The 16,652-nt window shown below is 31.5% G+C and overlaps 1 protein-coding gene across 2 annotated transcripts in view; it reads right to left on the bottom strand.

Moving 5' to 3' along the window:
• LOC144375101 (semaphorin-3A-like) overlaps positions 1 to 16,652 on the bottom strand; it is a 268,754-nt gene that overhangs the window by 202,568 nt on the left and 49,534 nt on the right. For both annotated transcript variants that reach the window (XM_078038659.1, XM_078038658.1), the window contains one exon: positions 12,412 to 12,474. In XM_078038659.1, coding sequence (XP_077894785.1) covers positions 12,412 to 12,474 — 63 coding nt within the window. The remainder of the gene's footprint in view (positions 1 to 12,411; positions 12,475 to 16,652) is intronic.

Here is a 16,652-nt window from a genome sequence, read left to right as displayed (position 1 = left end):
GGAGAAAAGTGAATTAAAAGAACTGGACGGAGAAGAACGGAAAAACTTGAAAGAGACATGTTAGTAAGGATTTGTTCTTAACAGAAAGTCTATATAAAAGAGTATCAATTCTGTCATTCATTTGCCTTCGCTCTTTGGTTTGTTGCTGCCAAGGTTTTTGAGTGTTCCAAAACAGGATATTCATTTTATTTGGAAGTGGCTTGGACATTCCTCTAAAAAAGAAGGAAGCGTGGCAGAAAAAGGAAACACACTTCACACATTTCTGCTCTGAGGAGACAGAAGAAGAGTGTTTTTGACCTTTTCTTGAACCATGACGTTTCTTAAAACGCAGAATGTAATGTACTTTTTGGCATTAAACTACTCCACTGCTTTGCTCAGCACCGGCGGATTTACAGCGTAATAAAGACAGTGTAATCAGTTCAAAATGAATCCATTTTTCAAGCCTTGATCCTTTTTGGAATTTAAGTTGATATACGCAGACAAGTTTAGCAACAAGTTGGCTTCCTGAGAGTCAGGCAACCAGACTGACCCCTTATTTTACTGAAATTTACTCCAGATCAACAGTATTAAAAGTATTAGGTTAGAAATAAAAGCAAAAGCAGTTAAAACCAGTAAAATCCAAGGCCACACCTGAGGAGCAATGATTTATCATCTTCAGTGACAAGCCATTTACACTTATATTTAAAGGATTTCTAGTCTTTTCAGATCAAATGTATACAGGAATTATGCATGTAAATATTAGCTTGAAAAAAAATAAATTTAAAGAAAATATCTATTGCCAGAAAAAGATATAGGAGCCAAATGCACAGTGATTCAAAAACAAACATTGTAGATATGTAGTACTGATTAGACTGTGTTACACAGACTTTTCCTGGACGGTTACAAAAATAAAGTCCATCCATCTGTCAAAACAACTGCTCCATGCATGAAAATTAAAACAGAACTGAGGTGTTTTTAACTAACTTCCGATAATTATGCTTTCTACAAAAGAATATAATTTACCTCCAATTCCAATTACCTCCTTGCATTCTCTTAAATTATGGATAGAACCGTGAAATTTTATTCTAAATAAGGAAGGGGGAAAAAAAGGAAAGAATACTGTGAACATGAGCAATCTCTATTCAAATATATTCAGTTCATAATTAAATCAAACAACTTGCTCTGGTTCAAATATAAATCAGCCCCAAATGAATGGATATAGAACTGTATTGCCTCGGGTCAGTGTGAATTCATCTAGAAAGAAAAAACAAAGTTTCTATCCTACCAGTATTTAATGTAGAAATATTTTAATGTTAAATCTAGCAGCTGGAAAAGCAAAGGAAACCCTTTCTATCATGATGGGTGGAGACATTTCTGCATGAAAATCCATTAATAAGCTTAATTCCTGAAGTTAATCTGTTGACTCTCTTTTTCTTTGGTCAATTTATTTGGCAAGCTAGATGAATACTCCAGTCTTCGTGCCAAAGCAGTAATCCATGAGATTGTTCCTGTCACTCACTTTATCCATCCCTCTATTTAAGTCATTCCATCCTTATCTGACAATAATGTTTTGTCCTTTTTTCTCTTTACATTGTGCTGTTACAGCTGTGATCCGATTATCCATAATCTTGTCTTCTTAATACTTTAGCATTCACTAAAAATATTAGAGCTCTCTACTTCAAAGAGGGAGATCCAATAAAAACAACATAAAAACATGTTCTAATTATCATATTACCCATCATATTTTAAATCTATGACCTGGAATTTTTTAATATCCAGATTTTAAAACAGTGAATAGTTTGTTCTGTCCATTTTGGAGTCATTTTTGCCTTCGCTATTTAAAAGGATGACTGCATAATCAGACCAATTGACCTTTTTATCTTAATGCTCTTTTTATTAACTTCAGAAATTAAAAAAAAATGCTCCATTCAACTAAGACAACCAAGTTAGTGTTATATCATAGCTAATTATTGAAGTATGTAAACATATTCGTATTGATTTAACTAAATCAATATTAAATCTATGGCAATTAAAAATTAAATTTGAAAGTGGCTCAAATGCTATGATCAACAAAGGAAGACTCTCTGTAAAAGGTCTAAAGTCACTAGAAATTTAAAATATGATGCTCATTTCAGTTTGGTACTCAAATTTTATTTTATTTTCCCCTCTGGATTGGATATTTATTTTGAAGTTTTAGAAATGCTGCTTAAGATTCTATAAACATTTTTCTTTCAAATTACTTGAAACTTTCAAATTTGGTCAAAAGACTTATACACATTGGCACTGTAGACATGATATTAGCAAAAGCTGACCAATGTCATTTTCTTCTAATATGTAAAGGAGCTCTGAACAACTTTACTTTGAAATTCCATGTGGACCAGAGTAGTGTATAATATTTATATGTAGATTTTTTTGTTGTACCATCAATGTAATTAGTCATCCCATGAGTGTCATTCATTGCTATGTAATTGTCATACATTATGCATACCTAGCGTAAGTTTTCTTTATCTTATATTCTAATGAATGCAGACAACTATAAAAATATTATGTGGAATCTACCTACATATGTTTTCTGTGATGCCAGGAAGCTTTCAAGTCATCACAATCCTTTCTCTGCTTTCAAAGTGATATTCTTGTGGTTTCCAATTTTAACAAGGTACCGAGTACTTAGTGCTCACACCTTAAAGCCAGAAAGTCATTGATTCAAGTGAGAAGTTACATGGAAAACATTAATTGTAGACAAGACAGTTTTGCATATTTAGTTCAAACATAATATGCCTTTATCATAACAGAATCCATTACCCAAATAGGGGAGATGAACTGCATCTTTAATCACATAAGAGAAAGGAGGCTAAGAAACAAAGCTTAGATTTTTGAAGAAGGTTGATGTCACCTGTAACCACCTCCCTTCTTACCATCTGCATTGTTTAATACCAAAATTAAAAGTAGATTTCCTTAATGTCCAAAGTACTAAAGGCATTATATAATAAATAATAAAAAGTGTTCTTATCACATATCTTTTCATGAATGGAAACATTATCCAGGTTTAGCACTTGTGCCATGGATATGGATATATCTGATTTACTCAAACATAAGCACCTACAGGATATTTTACATATTTACTCTTTCTTCTTTTTTTAGGAGCCTAAAGTTCATGTGCTTTATAAAAATCTTACAAAGTAAACCATTAAGGAAAAAAAAAAGAATTTTTACAATATAAAAACTGTGGAAATTAAGTCAAATGCCGACAGCTAATGAATTTTTAAAAGCACAGTTAAAAACACTGTTATGAGCTGAATTACTTCTTCTTAAAATTTATTCTTGGAAGTCCTAATGCCAAGTACCCCAGAATGTGTCTGGAGATAGGACCTTGAAAAAGTAACTAAGTTAAAATCAACCTCTTAGGTAGGGTCGTCCTTATTCCAATCTGCCTGGTGCTCTTAGAGGAAAAAATTTGCACACATAAAGAGAGCAGGCATCAGAGCACAGAGGGATGGCCACATGAAGAGCCTGGTGATCTGCAAGCCAAGGACACTTCAGAGGACACCAACCTTGCTGACACAGTGATCTCTTACTTCTAGCCTCTGTAACTATGACAAAATAAGTTTTTATTGTTGAAATTGCTCAGTCTGGATCTTTATTATGGCAACCCTAAAAAAATAGTGTGAACATTATCGAAAGAGTGGTTATTGAAGGACACATGCTGCTTAGTTTATTGTTGCTTAAAATATCATTTTGTCCAAACAGAACATATATAGTGTCATAATTTTGTTGCCAGTTAGCCAAATTGTAGCCTTCTGCTTTGTATAGAATTAGACACTAAAGAGGAAATTTCACACATTTAATTTGTTCTGGCATATTTCACCAAATATTCCTTCAAATGCTATCTTTATATATTAATCTTCCTAAAGATAGATGCATACATACATACATGTGTATATGTGTGTATGCATATGAATATGTATATATGTGTTTGTATACACACACATATATACATATATATATTAACTAGTAGAAATAATTTCTGAATGTAATTAAAATATGGAACTTTGAAGACTTAAATTTTATTTGCATTTATTAGTATTGAGTGAAAATGTTAGTCAAGTATTTACATATGAAATAGATTCTCATCTTTGTGTAGCTTACTGGCAAGGAAGGGCTACAAGTTTCTTCTTTAGATCACCCAAGCTGAAGCAAAAGAGGTTGGAGGCTGGAAGTAGTAGATTACACATACTAATTCTAGTTTGTCCTTGTCCCACTTCACATCTAGCTTTTCTTCCCTAATGCCAACTTGCTTCCTATAGTAGCTTCAAGCCCACATGTATCAAATGAAATAGCCTTCATAGATTTCGTCACCACTTCTCACAATTGTACAAGGTCTCATCCTCATGATAAACAAGTTCTGGCCTTTGATCAAACCTTAATCAATGGATATATCTTGCTACAATAGAATACCTATTATAATATGTAGTGTAAGGGAATATGAACTTAGCTTATTTAAAACACACATACATATATACAGATATAGACTATATTTAATACCACATGTAACATATAGTAGAGTGAAAGTGTATTCAGTATTTTTAGCACAGAATTTCAATAACAGTAATGAGAAGCTTTAAGAATATTCTGCTCTGAGCTGGGGGTGGGGCAGAGCATGCCTGTAATCCCAGCGACTAGGGAGACTGAAGCAGGAGAATTGCAAGTTCACGACCAGCCTCAGCAAATCAGTGAGGCCTAAGGTCTTGTCTGAAAATAAAACATAAAAAAAGAGCTTGGGATATGGTTCTGTGGTTAAGTGACCTTGAGTTTAATCTCCAGTATAACAAACGACAAACAAACAAACAAAAACAACAAAGAATATTCTGCTCTTAAAACACAAAAATTAAAATGAACTAAATATTCTTAGTCCCTGGAAATATTGTCAAGTTTTTAGAGGTACCAAAATTTTTTAATTCCATTGTCCTTACCATCTCTAAAAAAGCAGTAAATAGATATATATTAAAATTAAAGGATTCAAAACAGGAATGTTTTATGATCATCTGGGAACATGAGAGAGATGATATTTTACCGATAGTCTTTTGAATGAATCAAAGAAAAACAGTGCAAAGTTGACCACAATCTTAGTCGTCTTGAGACCAAGTATTACATCTCTAAGGTGAATATTCCCAGAGTCAGTTTCGATCTATGACAGAATGGTCAGTGTACCCTCAGAAGTAATTAGAAATCCATGCATGAAGATTATCAAGCATGTAAAGAAGAGGAATAAGAGTGGTGGTTTTAGAAGCTACACATCAGTGGGACTTAGAAGCACTTGTTTTCTATGAAGTTAGAGACATTAGCCAAAACCCTTTTCTCAGAGGAACTATCCAAATTATACTAGAGAGCCTCACAGATATAAAATGCTTACTATATTCTAAAAGTATGTACCCTGATGATGGGTGAATTATGGTATCCAATCAAGTCCAAATAACTTGCTAACCAATGCCAAATACTTGACCTTAATTTCAGCCATTTAAGAGTGCAATTGAAATTTCTAATCAAAAGGGAACACAAGTCAAAAATCTTCAAACCTCTTGAAAACATCTATTTCAAATGCTAGCTTTACTTTTCAAGTAAAGAATTTAAGTATTTTTAAATTGTCATTGTAAATAAAGCATAATTACAAAATATTAAGTTTATGTAACTATTATAATAATTACATCTCATTTTGCATTAGTAAAACATAGGACTAAAATATAGTGTCTGAAATGAGTTTAATGGCAAAGTTTCATTTGCCATGCATCTTAGCTACCTAACACTCAAAACTGGTGCATTTACTTATTTTCACAAGAAGTATATGTCTTTAACCAAATATTAGTCACTTAAATCAGCTTATAGAGGAAAGGGCATTGAGAACAATATCAGATATGTAGTAAGCTCTCAGTTTTAGCCATCATAATTATTACCTCTGAATACTGAATTTAAACTGTAAGAACCTGACATTTGCTCCCAAAGAGAAATGCACTTACACAAGGCATAGGAATGTAAAAATCTGTACTTATTTCTGTGACATTCAATAAGACAAAGTTTTGCTGCCTGTCATCAAGTCAGTTATCTGTATAATTTAAGTATCATCAAATTTCATCATGGAAACATTTAAAAATGAATAAACTGACCATAACCTTTCATTTCTGATATCATCTAGAATGCCTACAAAATTTATACAATTAATATTGTCAAGAACTGTAAAGGGTCTGCAAATTTACCCTATTTGTAAGATAATAGAGTTAGTCTGCCATGGTTTCACAGATACTGGCAAAAGATATGTGGCTCCTGAGCCAAAGATAAAGAACTTCATTACTCACAGAAATAGCAGTAGCCAGGATATCAGCATTTGCTGTGCAATTCCCAATGGGCACTGAGGAGAGGGCCAGATGACATCTGCATATGCAGTGAGCTGCATTATAGAAGAGGAACCATGGTTGAGCAAACCTGATTATTTTTAAATGGGAATGGCATGCTGGCTTTTAGATCTTGAGGGAGATATTGTGTTCTCTGTACTGAACAGTAAGCATACCTGCCCTTTGCTCCTGAGGAAGACACTATCTTTATTTCCCAAGATGATTTGAAGAGCAGCTTTTTGCTTCAGAGGGAGACATAGTTTTCCAATGTTCCTAATTGTATAATCATCCTTAAAAAACAGTCTGTAACCAAGGCAGTCACTTCTCATAAGATGTGGGAAAGTGTGAGACAACTATACATAAGAATTTTGAGGTTTAAGGAAACCTTAGTATTTTTGCAGACACCCATATTAGAAGGCAGTTCTAACTAATCATTTAATACATTTTTTATGACCTAAGGTGCCTAAAATAAAATAAAAAATGAAGTGGATGTTAACTTTGACCTTTGAAAAAGTAATTGAAATTGAAGTGTTGGCATGTGCAGTTTGGAATGTACTGCAATTTAAGATGTGCATGTGTAGCTTCAAATTCTCAATTGGATTACTTGACAAATATTAGTGCTGCTGAGGTCCTGCAATTTGATCTGTGATAAACTGGATAGACATGTTAAAATATATCATAGCATCAAAACATGTATAACAGCTGAGAAAAAAAAAACATAAATCCTGTGGAATTTCCAAAAAAGTCCTAAAGTTCAGGTGCATGATACTACACTTTGAAATGTATCCAGGAATAGGAATGTTATGAGAATCTGCTTTTTTTTGGGTTCCTCTCAGATGGTTGAAATTTTGATTTCCAATGATGTTCAAAATATTTCTAGCAGTCATACGGTTGCCATTTGGTTTTATTGAAACTTAGTGCAAAGAGAGATGGTTTAGTAGGATAAACAAAGAGGATTCAGAGAGCTATTGATTCAAAACAGATTCTTTTACCAGCTTAGCATGAATTCAGTTTTCATTTGCAAAACAGGGTCAAGAAGTTAATCCATCAATAGAAATGTTATTGTGAATAACTAAGTGGATTTTATGCCCTAGGAACATATCAAAAATGAGAGTAAAGGTGGAGAGCAGCAGTCAGATTTAAATATATGGGTTGCATTTATCTCATTATTCAGGATTTCTTTCCAATAGTATTACATATTACATATTTTTTCAAGTAAATCTTAAGAAAAAATATGTAATATGTAATATGGAAAAGTTCATGAGCATTTTATTCTTCTAATAATAGAAATGCTACAGCAATATTAATGTTTAGAACATACAACACCAGGAAAATAAAGGCATATTAATAGGGTATGTTTTCTATCCTGTATATTCACTGCAAAAGAAAAAAATATGTTTAGATTACTGTTGTTTAAAATGTCATTTCCAGTATACACACATCTACACACACGTCTCTGAATATTTGTGTGACTATGTATACATATATACACACATACATAATAATAAAAAAATGAATGTCATATATGTTATTTATTTTGTGCATTTGTATGTGTGTGCACCATATATATGTGTTTCAAGCTGCAGAAATCATGTCACCACAAAGTTCATTCTTTATGAATAGTTGCCCCAATTGCAGCTGTTGACTTAATGTTGCCCCAATTGCAGTTGCTGACATATGTTTAATGCAAAACTGAGTATGGGTTGGACCTTCCCAGATGGATGGAAGAATGAGGAAAGGGAACACTTTTACATATGATACTGTATGCAGTTACACAGGGACTATGTAGTTTCAGTCCAGTGGCCTGTCCCCACTTCCTCATGACCATGCAATCCTTGTATATGAATAAAACATTCCCTTAACCAAATCTGAGAAAAACTAATTCCCAAGGTAGATAACATTAGCTGGTGTCTTTGCCCAACTTTTCCTGTTGTATCCTTGTTTTAAATTGAGTGCTGAGAAGATACCACTTTCCCTAGAATGATTTATTGAAAGGCACTTTATTTCCAAAGGAATTTTTGAAGAAACAGCAGGTAAGTGATAAACCCATACTTTAGAAACCAGAGAGAGCACACAAGGAGGTTGTTACTTCACTTTTCTACGAATGTTCAGGTCGGTTCTTATTTTGATTATGATTCTATTTTGGAGTCTCAATGGCTGGAAAACCCACTCAAGCCTCATTCTTGTGGTTTCCAGCATCACAAGGGCTCTTTGAAAGGAATTATTATCCATAAATCCCAGCTGACTGGTATTTACTCAAGATGCAGTGCAGAATTCCCATCAAACTGTCTGTCACTTCACAGGTGTTGAATGAAAAAAGTTCTTTCCCCTTAATCTATCTTTCAAATTGTTTATATAAATTATTGTTAAAATATTAGTGATATTTACCTTCTATGTTTATTAAAGAAAAATTCTATGAATCCCAGGAAGTCATGTGTTAGTAAAATCATATGTAAAGAAAGAAAGAGGAAAAAAAATGCATCTGTAAATGAAAGTCAAAGAGCAACCAAAGAATGCCATGCATCTTATTTTGAATGCAATGACTATATAAATCAAGGTAATACTTAAATGACGTTGCCTTGTAACTAAAGTGAACTTCAATCAAATGTATTCTAAATGCAAAAAATATATATTCAATAATATGGAAATGAAAAGCAGTATTAAGGGATCAAAAAGAGTTACCAAAAATAGTATATAGAAATATAATTAAGTGTTAATTAGAACTAGATGAAAATACATTTTTTGAAATAAAATATGTCAAAACTATTTTGTTTTCATTTCATTAAATAAGTATTATGAAGAGAATTCAAAATGCACAATTGAACTTATTTAATGCAGAATGTATAAGAATACCAAAAAGCACACATATTTTATAATGCTAATTAGTTTACATTTGAAAAGATTACTTAGGGTAATCATATGATTGAACATGTAAAAAATAATCTCTTTCAAACCACTTATCTCTACTGTAGAGTATGTCATATGCCATACTCTACAGTAGAGATAAGTTTTTTGAGAATCTTTGTAATAAGATGCTATGACATGCCCAGCTCACTCTAGTGCATACCTGTAATCCCAGGAGCTCTGGAGGCTGAGGCAGGAGCATAGCGAGTCCAAAGCCAGCCTCAGCAAAAGCTAGGCGCAAAGCAACTCAGTGAGAACTTTTCTCTAAATAAAATACAAAATAGGGCTGGGGATGTGGCCCAGTGATTGAGTATCCCTGAGTTCAATCCCCCTTAAAAAGATGGTATGACATGATCAGGTGTCACTTATGCAATGTATCAGATTTACTAAACTCCATGTGTCTTAGTTCCTTTTGATTTAGTTCCCTAAAATCTATAGGCATTTTCAATAAGCCTGGAAAATACAGTAAAGTTGTCCTTCTTTTTAGAGAAGAAATTTCTAAATTCACGATTATGTTAACTGTGGGGCACTGTGAGATCGTGAGTTTATTACAGCTGCTGAAATTTCATCAATAATGTTTTTAATTAAACTTTGTGCACATAACTCTATCACATACCAATAACACTAATTGTTAGTAATTTATCATTGATATTATTAATAGTTAATATCACAGTCTTGAAATAATTTCACTCGTATTTCTTTTATAAGAACTCTGAGAGCTGGTTATTATTAATATCACACTTTTGATGATACACAAAGGGAAGATATCTGTTCAGTTTTGTATTATATATCATGTAATAGGCACATTCAAATAAAAATATTCCAGCTAACAATAAAAACAACACAAGGGCACAGGAAGTGTGCCTAGTTTTTTATCCTAACTTCTACCATAATACTCAAAATGTTACAACACCTTTTAATGAAATGCTAATTTTGAATTATTTTATTTCCCAATCAAGAATATGGGGGTAACTATACCCACCTCATAAAACTGTTGTTAAAATAACATCTGCAAAATCCTTTGTAAATTACTGTAGTGCTTGGTACCAGAAAGCATCTTAATTTTCTCAGTAATTTTCTCCTTATCTTTTATACATTAATAAAAATCTAGAAGTCTGCATTTTTTAAAAATAACAACTAAATTATAAAGGTAAGATAATCATTTCTATTCATCCTCAGTTATTGTACTGAAAAATTTCAATGAAATTTATTAATGATAAGTATGGCATTTTAATGCTAGTAAGTTTTTATTTACAGAGTTATGCATTTTTACCTTACATTTATGAAGTGTTTTTGTTCCTAATAATTAGTACAATACCTATTAAAACTTGTTCTCATAGTCATATAATATATCTTGTTCTATTTAATGGATGGGAAATTTAAGCCCAAAGAAAGTTAAAATAATTTCTCAGGACATTTAATGAGTCAGAAAGAGTACTGCAGTACAATTCTCGGAATTTCTGGACTCCTACTTCTTTGTTTTTTTCTGAGTAGAAAAAAGTCCTTTACAAAAGTCTCAACATATGCATCAATTTTGGAAAGTAAAAGTTTGAAAAAAAATTTTTTTTTGGTCTACATGAATGATCAAGGTATGGAGTGACTTACATTGGTTGACTCTCACTGATCTAACTCTAGTCAGGCTCCCCTAAACTGTTTTCTGTAGGGTTTCTGAATTCATCTCTGCTTAGTTTTGATTTTAGCAAGAATCCTGCTGGTTAATTTAGAAAAAGTCCCCCTCTGTTGATATCTGATCAAATTCACCATTGGCATTACCCAACCCGGTCTGCCTTTAGCAATAATCTTGTCAAATCAGTTTAGCCAGAATTCCCCTTACTCCTGAAGTTTCCTCCCAGTAATTTTCCATCCACTGACCCCACCCTGCTTCATGACTGCACTGCCTATCTTTGTATTCTGCCTATTTTTGTATTCAGATTGGAGTCCATTTTTACTCTCAACCTACAAAATTTCACTACAGCAGTCCTGAAAAAAGGCTGCTTTACTATTTTAAATTAACATCATGAATCATTTTTAACATATACTTAGATTTAATATATAATTTTCAAGGATGACTTTCCCATATTTGTTAACATTTAGGTGGATCAAGGATGGGGACTACCTATGCTTTTTGCTCCTTAACCTACTTTAAGTCACCAGTGGCCAACATTGCTAATAAATTGAGGCATTATTTTCCTATGAACTCAGATCCTCCCTTTACATCATTCAAAATCTAAATATCAATTTAGGCAGCTGCTACAAATCAGTCAAGTTGTCCCTTGATAATAATAATATATCTATACAAAACGGAGGTCGGTGTTTCTTTAGGCAACACACAGTATAAGTTCCTTCTAAATGCTAATGCTTTAAAATAGACAAAACTTTAAAACTTATTTCTTTGTGTTTTAGACATTCCAAAGGATTGATAAAAATAATTCTAAAAAATTATATTTTTCCATTTCTGTAATTTATTTTAATCCATTGAAGTGATTATAACTATTTTCCATGATTTGTGTAGACACTTGGCTAAAGCCCAAGTCAGTGCCCATTTAATTTTACTAACAAAGCTTACCTTTTTACAATGGTAAAACCATCATAGGGGTTGCATATTATTCACCTTTGGCTCTACAGTGTCCAGGAAAAGGCCATTTTGTATGTAAATATTTGTATGTAAATATTGTATGTAAAAAAGTTACATACAATACTTATTTATAAATCAATATTTATTGTAAAAATGAGAGGAAGAAAGAAAAAGAATGGAACACAAAGAAAAAGGGGTAACTAAATCATGATAATTCAGATGTGGAAACAATATCATTTAAGATAAATTATAGAATAACTAACATATGTGAATCAACCTGCAGAAAGAAGTTAACTTATTTAATATAAGTATATCTGCTAAAATTACATTTTACTAGTATCCTTGACATATATAAATCATCAAAGGGACAGTAGTTTTCTTTACTGAGGAATGTTTTTATTATTACTCATTTTCTTCCCAAAACTATCAATGCTTCCCAAATTGAATAGTATTCTTTTATTCCTTGAGTGATTAAGCCCATAAGTACAGTATGATATTTAATAGAACACAGAACAAAAATAGAGTAATACATTACTTAAGAAATTAATGATTTAGTAGATTAATGCTTACCAGGATGTCTTTCCCAGCCCACTTGCATTCATCTCTTCGGGTATAAGATACTGGCCACACAATCTAAGGATAGAGAAGAAACATTATTTTGTGCCAATTAAGTTCTCTGAGAGATCTAACATTGCATAATATTTTGGATGAGGTTGGGGGAGCTAAGGTAAAGAAATTTCCACAAAACATCATGTGACAGGAAATTTTCAGTTTAGACATTCTAATATCAGTTAATTGGTTAATCATTTTCTGTCTACCCATTACCTTTGTTGTTCATGAAAGTTGAATAAGACAAATGAATGCAGTCAATACAGTTGAACAGTACACAGTGGAAAGAATGGTCTCACAGACTGGGAGAGTAAGAAAATCCTGGAGATGTGAGAATCTACAGAAGAGGTAAAAATCAACACAGAATATGGCACATACTCCTCTAAATCGGTCAGTATTTATCAGGAAATAGTGATTTTAAAATTTTAACACTGGGGTGCCCTGGATCTATTGCTTTGATCCAAATCTCAGGATGACATGCTAGAATGAGAATTCAAAGTGTGTGAAATCCCATTTTACAAAGGAATCTTTTTCTTCTTCTTTTTCTTTTGGAAAGAGAAAATGTTTAAGAGTAGAACTGTATATTTTTGGAATATGAAGTTGGAACTGTAAAAGAAAAAAAATTACCCTCCCACTATGGGCTAAAGTTAGACTAGTTGAGGAATAATTGTATTTTCATCTCTAATATTTGCTTTTTATCTGTTCAAAGTTTACCTATTTTGTAAATATGGTCACAGTGGTAGATGAACCAAATGTTACTGGTAACTTGGACAGTTGGATATATTTTTCTCCATGATAATAACCCGAATGCACTCATCTAAATTTTAATATAGAATTTTCCAGATCCCCTGAGTAATTCCGGTGAATCTATATTGGGCAGAACAATTTAATATTCTCTTATTCATCTTTCTCTTCTAGTAATATTAGTGAATTTCAAAGAAAAAAAATGTCATATGTAAAAGAAAAATCCAGAGACAGTGGCAGTTAATCATTCATGTCTGCTGGAAAGCTTTTAGCCTCAAAATGACTGATTACCATTCATTTGGAAACCTCCAGATAATTCAATTTATATGGTCACACACATGGGCAAAGGTTGTGATATTCAATCTGGGGAATTAAAAACCAAAATACAACACATTTATAAGCAAGAATTTGGGCCATATTGAAACAGAACATGATGACTTGATAAACACATTTCAGTAACATGACACAAATATAAAAAGCCTAGAAATTATTGAGTATGCATTCATTTTTACCATTAAGCTTTTAATTTGCATATTCTTTTTATGTACTTTTCACATATGTCTGCATGTCTAAATTAAAACTGTCATCTGACTTGTTCTACAAGATTTTTACAAAGTAGTCATAATAAAAATATTCAGGAACAGTAAATGTATCATCCTTACAATTAGCATTTTTCTGACTCCTGAAATTCTAGAGTGTTTGCTGAACAGTCCCATTCCACAGTTCTAATCTTCACATTGGCTCTGCAGAGGTTAGATGATCTCTTCTTACAGTTTACACGGAGGAGATAAAATATAAATTTCTCTAGGGTACAACAGTAATATTATATCGGAGCTGTTTTTTGACAGATTTACTTTCCAGATAAATTATGTTAAAATCACAGATTATTAAACATATATATGTTTATATATGCAAATATATGTATTTATTTAAAAAGACAATCTGTTTTCTCATAATTCCTAGCTTTTGAGTGTTTGTTATTGAGATAATACAGATAATAAGATAATATTTTGTGATTTCACTGTTATGTCAAATATTAATAAAATAATTTTCATATTCATGCTATGTTCTTTTTGTTCCTTTGCTCCTAAACTTTTAATTTACCTAACATTGTCTAAATTTCTTACCCTTCTAATCAGAATGTTTTATGATATATTTTGCAGTTGTTCTTATTTTTTTTATGATTCCATGCTTCTATTCATGTCAATCTTTACTCATGATTTTTTTCTTTCTTCTTTTTTCAGTGTTTGAGATTGATCTCCAGAGTCTCATGTATGCCAACCAAGTCCTCTACCACCAAGTTCCAACCTCTACCCCCTTACTTATGATCTTTAGTAAATATGTATGCCTTAGAGAGATTGTGCTTTTTACTAAGGTAAATAACTTCCATAGCTCTTCCAAAGCTGAGAATGTGTTTTTGCCTCTAAGAGGAGGGATTGGCCCAATATTTACATTTATGCTCACTCATCTTATCTTTACTATTACCTTGTAAAGTCATCAAGAAGAAGAATTATTTATGACATGCATAGTCATAAATTTACTCTTATAAAGTTTATCACAAGAGTGAATGTTTACAAAAAAGTTGCTAAATATCTGTACATAGGTTTAACAAAGTATTTAAAAAAATAAATAAATAAACATACCAAACATAAATAAACAGATAAAAACACCTAAGTAAATTGAATTTATTCTTTTAAACAAAATATAAAAATAAAACAGATTATTAAAATTAATAATCTGTTTTAAATGGGTTGTTTTAAAACTAGAAAAATGTCTTCTCTTTTTAGTATAATATTTTTAAACTCAAGGGTAAGAATTATAACAAAAATACTAAGATAATAAGCAATTCACTTAGTTTTAAATTAATTCATAACACATACATATTTATTACAATTCCAGTTGGTAGAAATTACTATAATATATATGATATATATTATATATATGTATATATAATATTTGTAATATGCATGCTAGGTGTACAAATGACTCTAGGATTTGTTTCAGTTATAAAATTGTACATTTTTATAACTTGGTACCTTTCAGTTTAGAAACATTTAATACAAAAGCCAAATTTAGAATATTTATCCAAATAAAAATGTTAAACACATGAAACATATAGTGTAAGGTGATCTGTGCTTATATACTATCCATCCATGTAATGTATATATTTATATATATCAGTTTTACAAAATAATAGAAACAATACTGACAAGTTTAACTGTTATAATTTCCTAAAATTAAAATGTCAGATTTTTCTTAATCATTCTATGTTTTGATTTCATTTCATAAAGAGCAATTTCTGTTTGATAATACAACAATAAAAAGTATTTTGTGAGATTTTTGAAAGATTAATGCAAACATTTTTATCATTTTGGAAAAACAAATGAATAGCAATTTTCTAAGATAATAGATAATCTTAAGTGTGTATTACTATCATCTGAGGAGGCTTAGAAATCAATCAACTTAAAAAATCAGAAAAAAAATGCCAAGAGTGATTTTTAAATGCCATATCATATGCCACACACACATTTGTGTGTGTGTATGTGTGTTTCTTTTTATAAAACTACATATAATGAGTTAAACCTCTTTATGAATATGATCAGAATATTAATGTTTGGGTAACAGAAGAAAATGGAACAGTCTTAGTTTAATGCTATTTATGAATAGTTACCTAACTCCTAATGAATTTCAAACTAAATTTATATTTTAATATAAGCCTCTATTTTGTACCAAAAGCAGCATTCTCCAATGAGATCATAAACTTTTTACAATTTAGGGACTTTTTGAAAGTTACTATCCAAACTGCTACAGTTTCTGAGTAGTCAAGGCACAAACTCTAAAGCCCTCCATGTTAAGAAGCAAAACCAATACACATTGATGCTGACATGTATACATTCCAAAAAGCATGTTGTGTTATGGTTCTCATGAAAAATATTTCATAAAGTCCTATGTTCCTAAGGGAAATAAGACCGCAAGAACTGACTACCTAAAAATAGTTAATTTAGAGTGTCACATGTAAATTTAATAGCATAATTTCTCCTAGATTATAAATCCATGCTTATTTTCAACCTGTATAGTTTATATATAAGACAAAAATACTAAAATCAGGATAAACTGGTTTCTTGCTGATGTATAAATGTTCACATTGGCAAAAATCTGACGTCTTGAAGATTGATCTTTTTCTTTATCTTTTTCTTTTTTTTAAGATTGATCTTCTAAATCGTTTTGTTTAAAATGCCAGATAGTTAATATCTTAGACTTTTCAGGTCAGATTATCTCTGTCACAACTACTCATCTGTGCTGTTTTAGCATGAAAGCAGATATAGAACATATGTAAACTAATGAGAATCCCTGTGTTCCAATAAAACTTTATTTTCAAACATGAGTGGCACATATAATTATGCATGTGAGAAATTGTTTGATGAATCTTGCATTTGCTGGTAATATAGAGAAATGTA

This window comes from Ictidomys tridecemlineatus, chromosome 2 (assembly GCF_052094955.1).
Source record: "Ictidomys tridecemlineatus isolate mIctTri1 chromosome 2, mIctTri1.hap1, whole genome shotgun sequence".
In the NCBI taxonomy this organism is placed as follows: domain Eukaryota; kingdom Metazoa; phylum Chordata; class Mammalia; order Rodentia; family Sciuridae; genus Ictidomys; species Ictidomys tridecemlineatus.
This window is presented reverse-complemented; position numbering and strand designations above follow the sequence as displayed.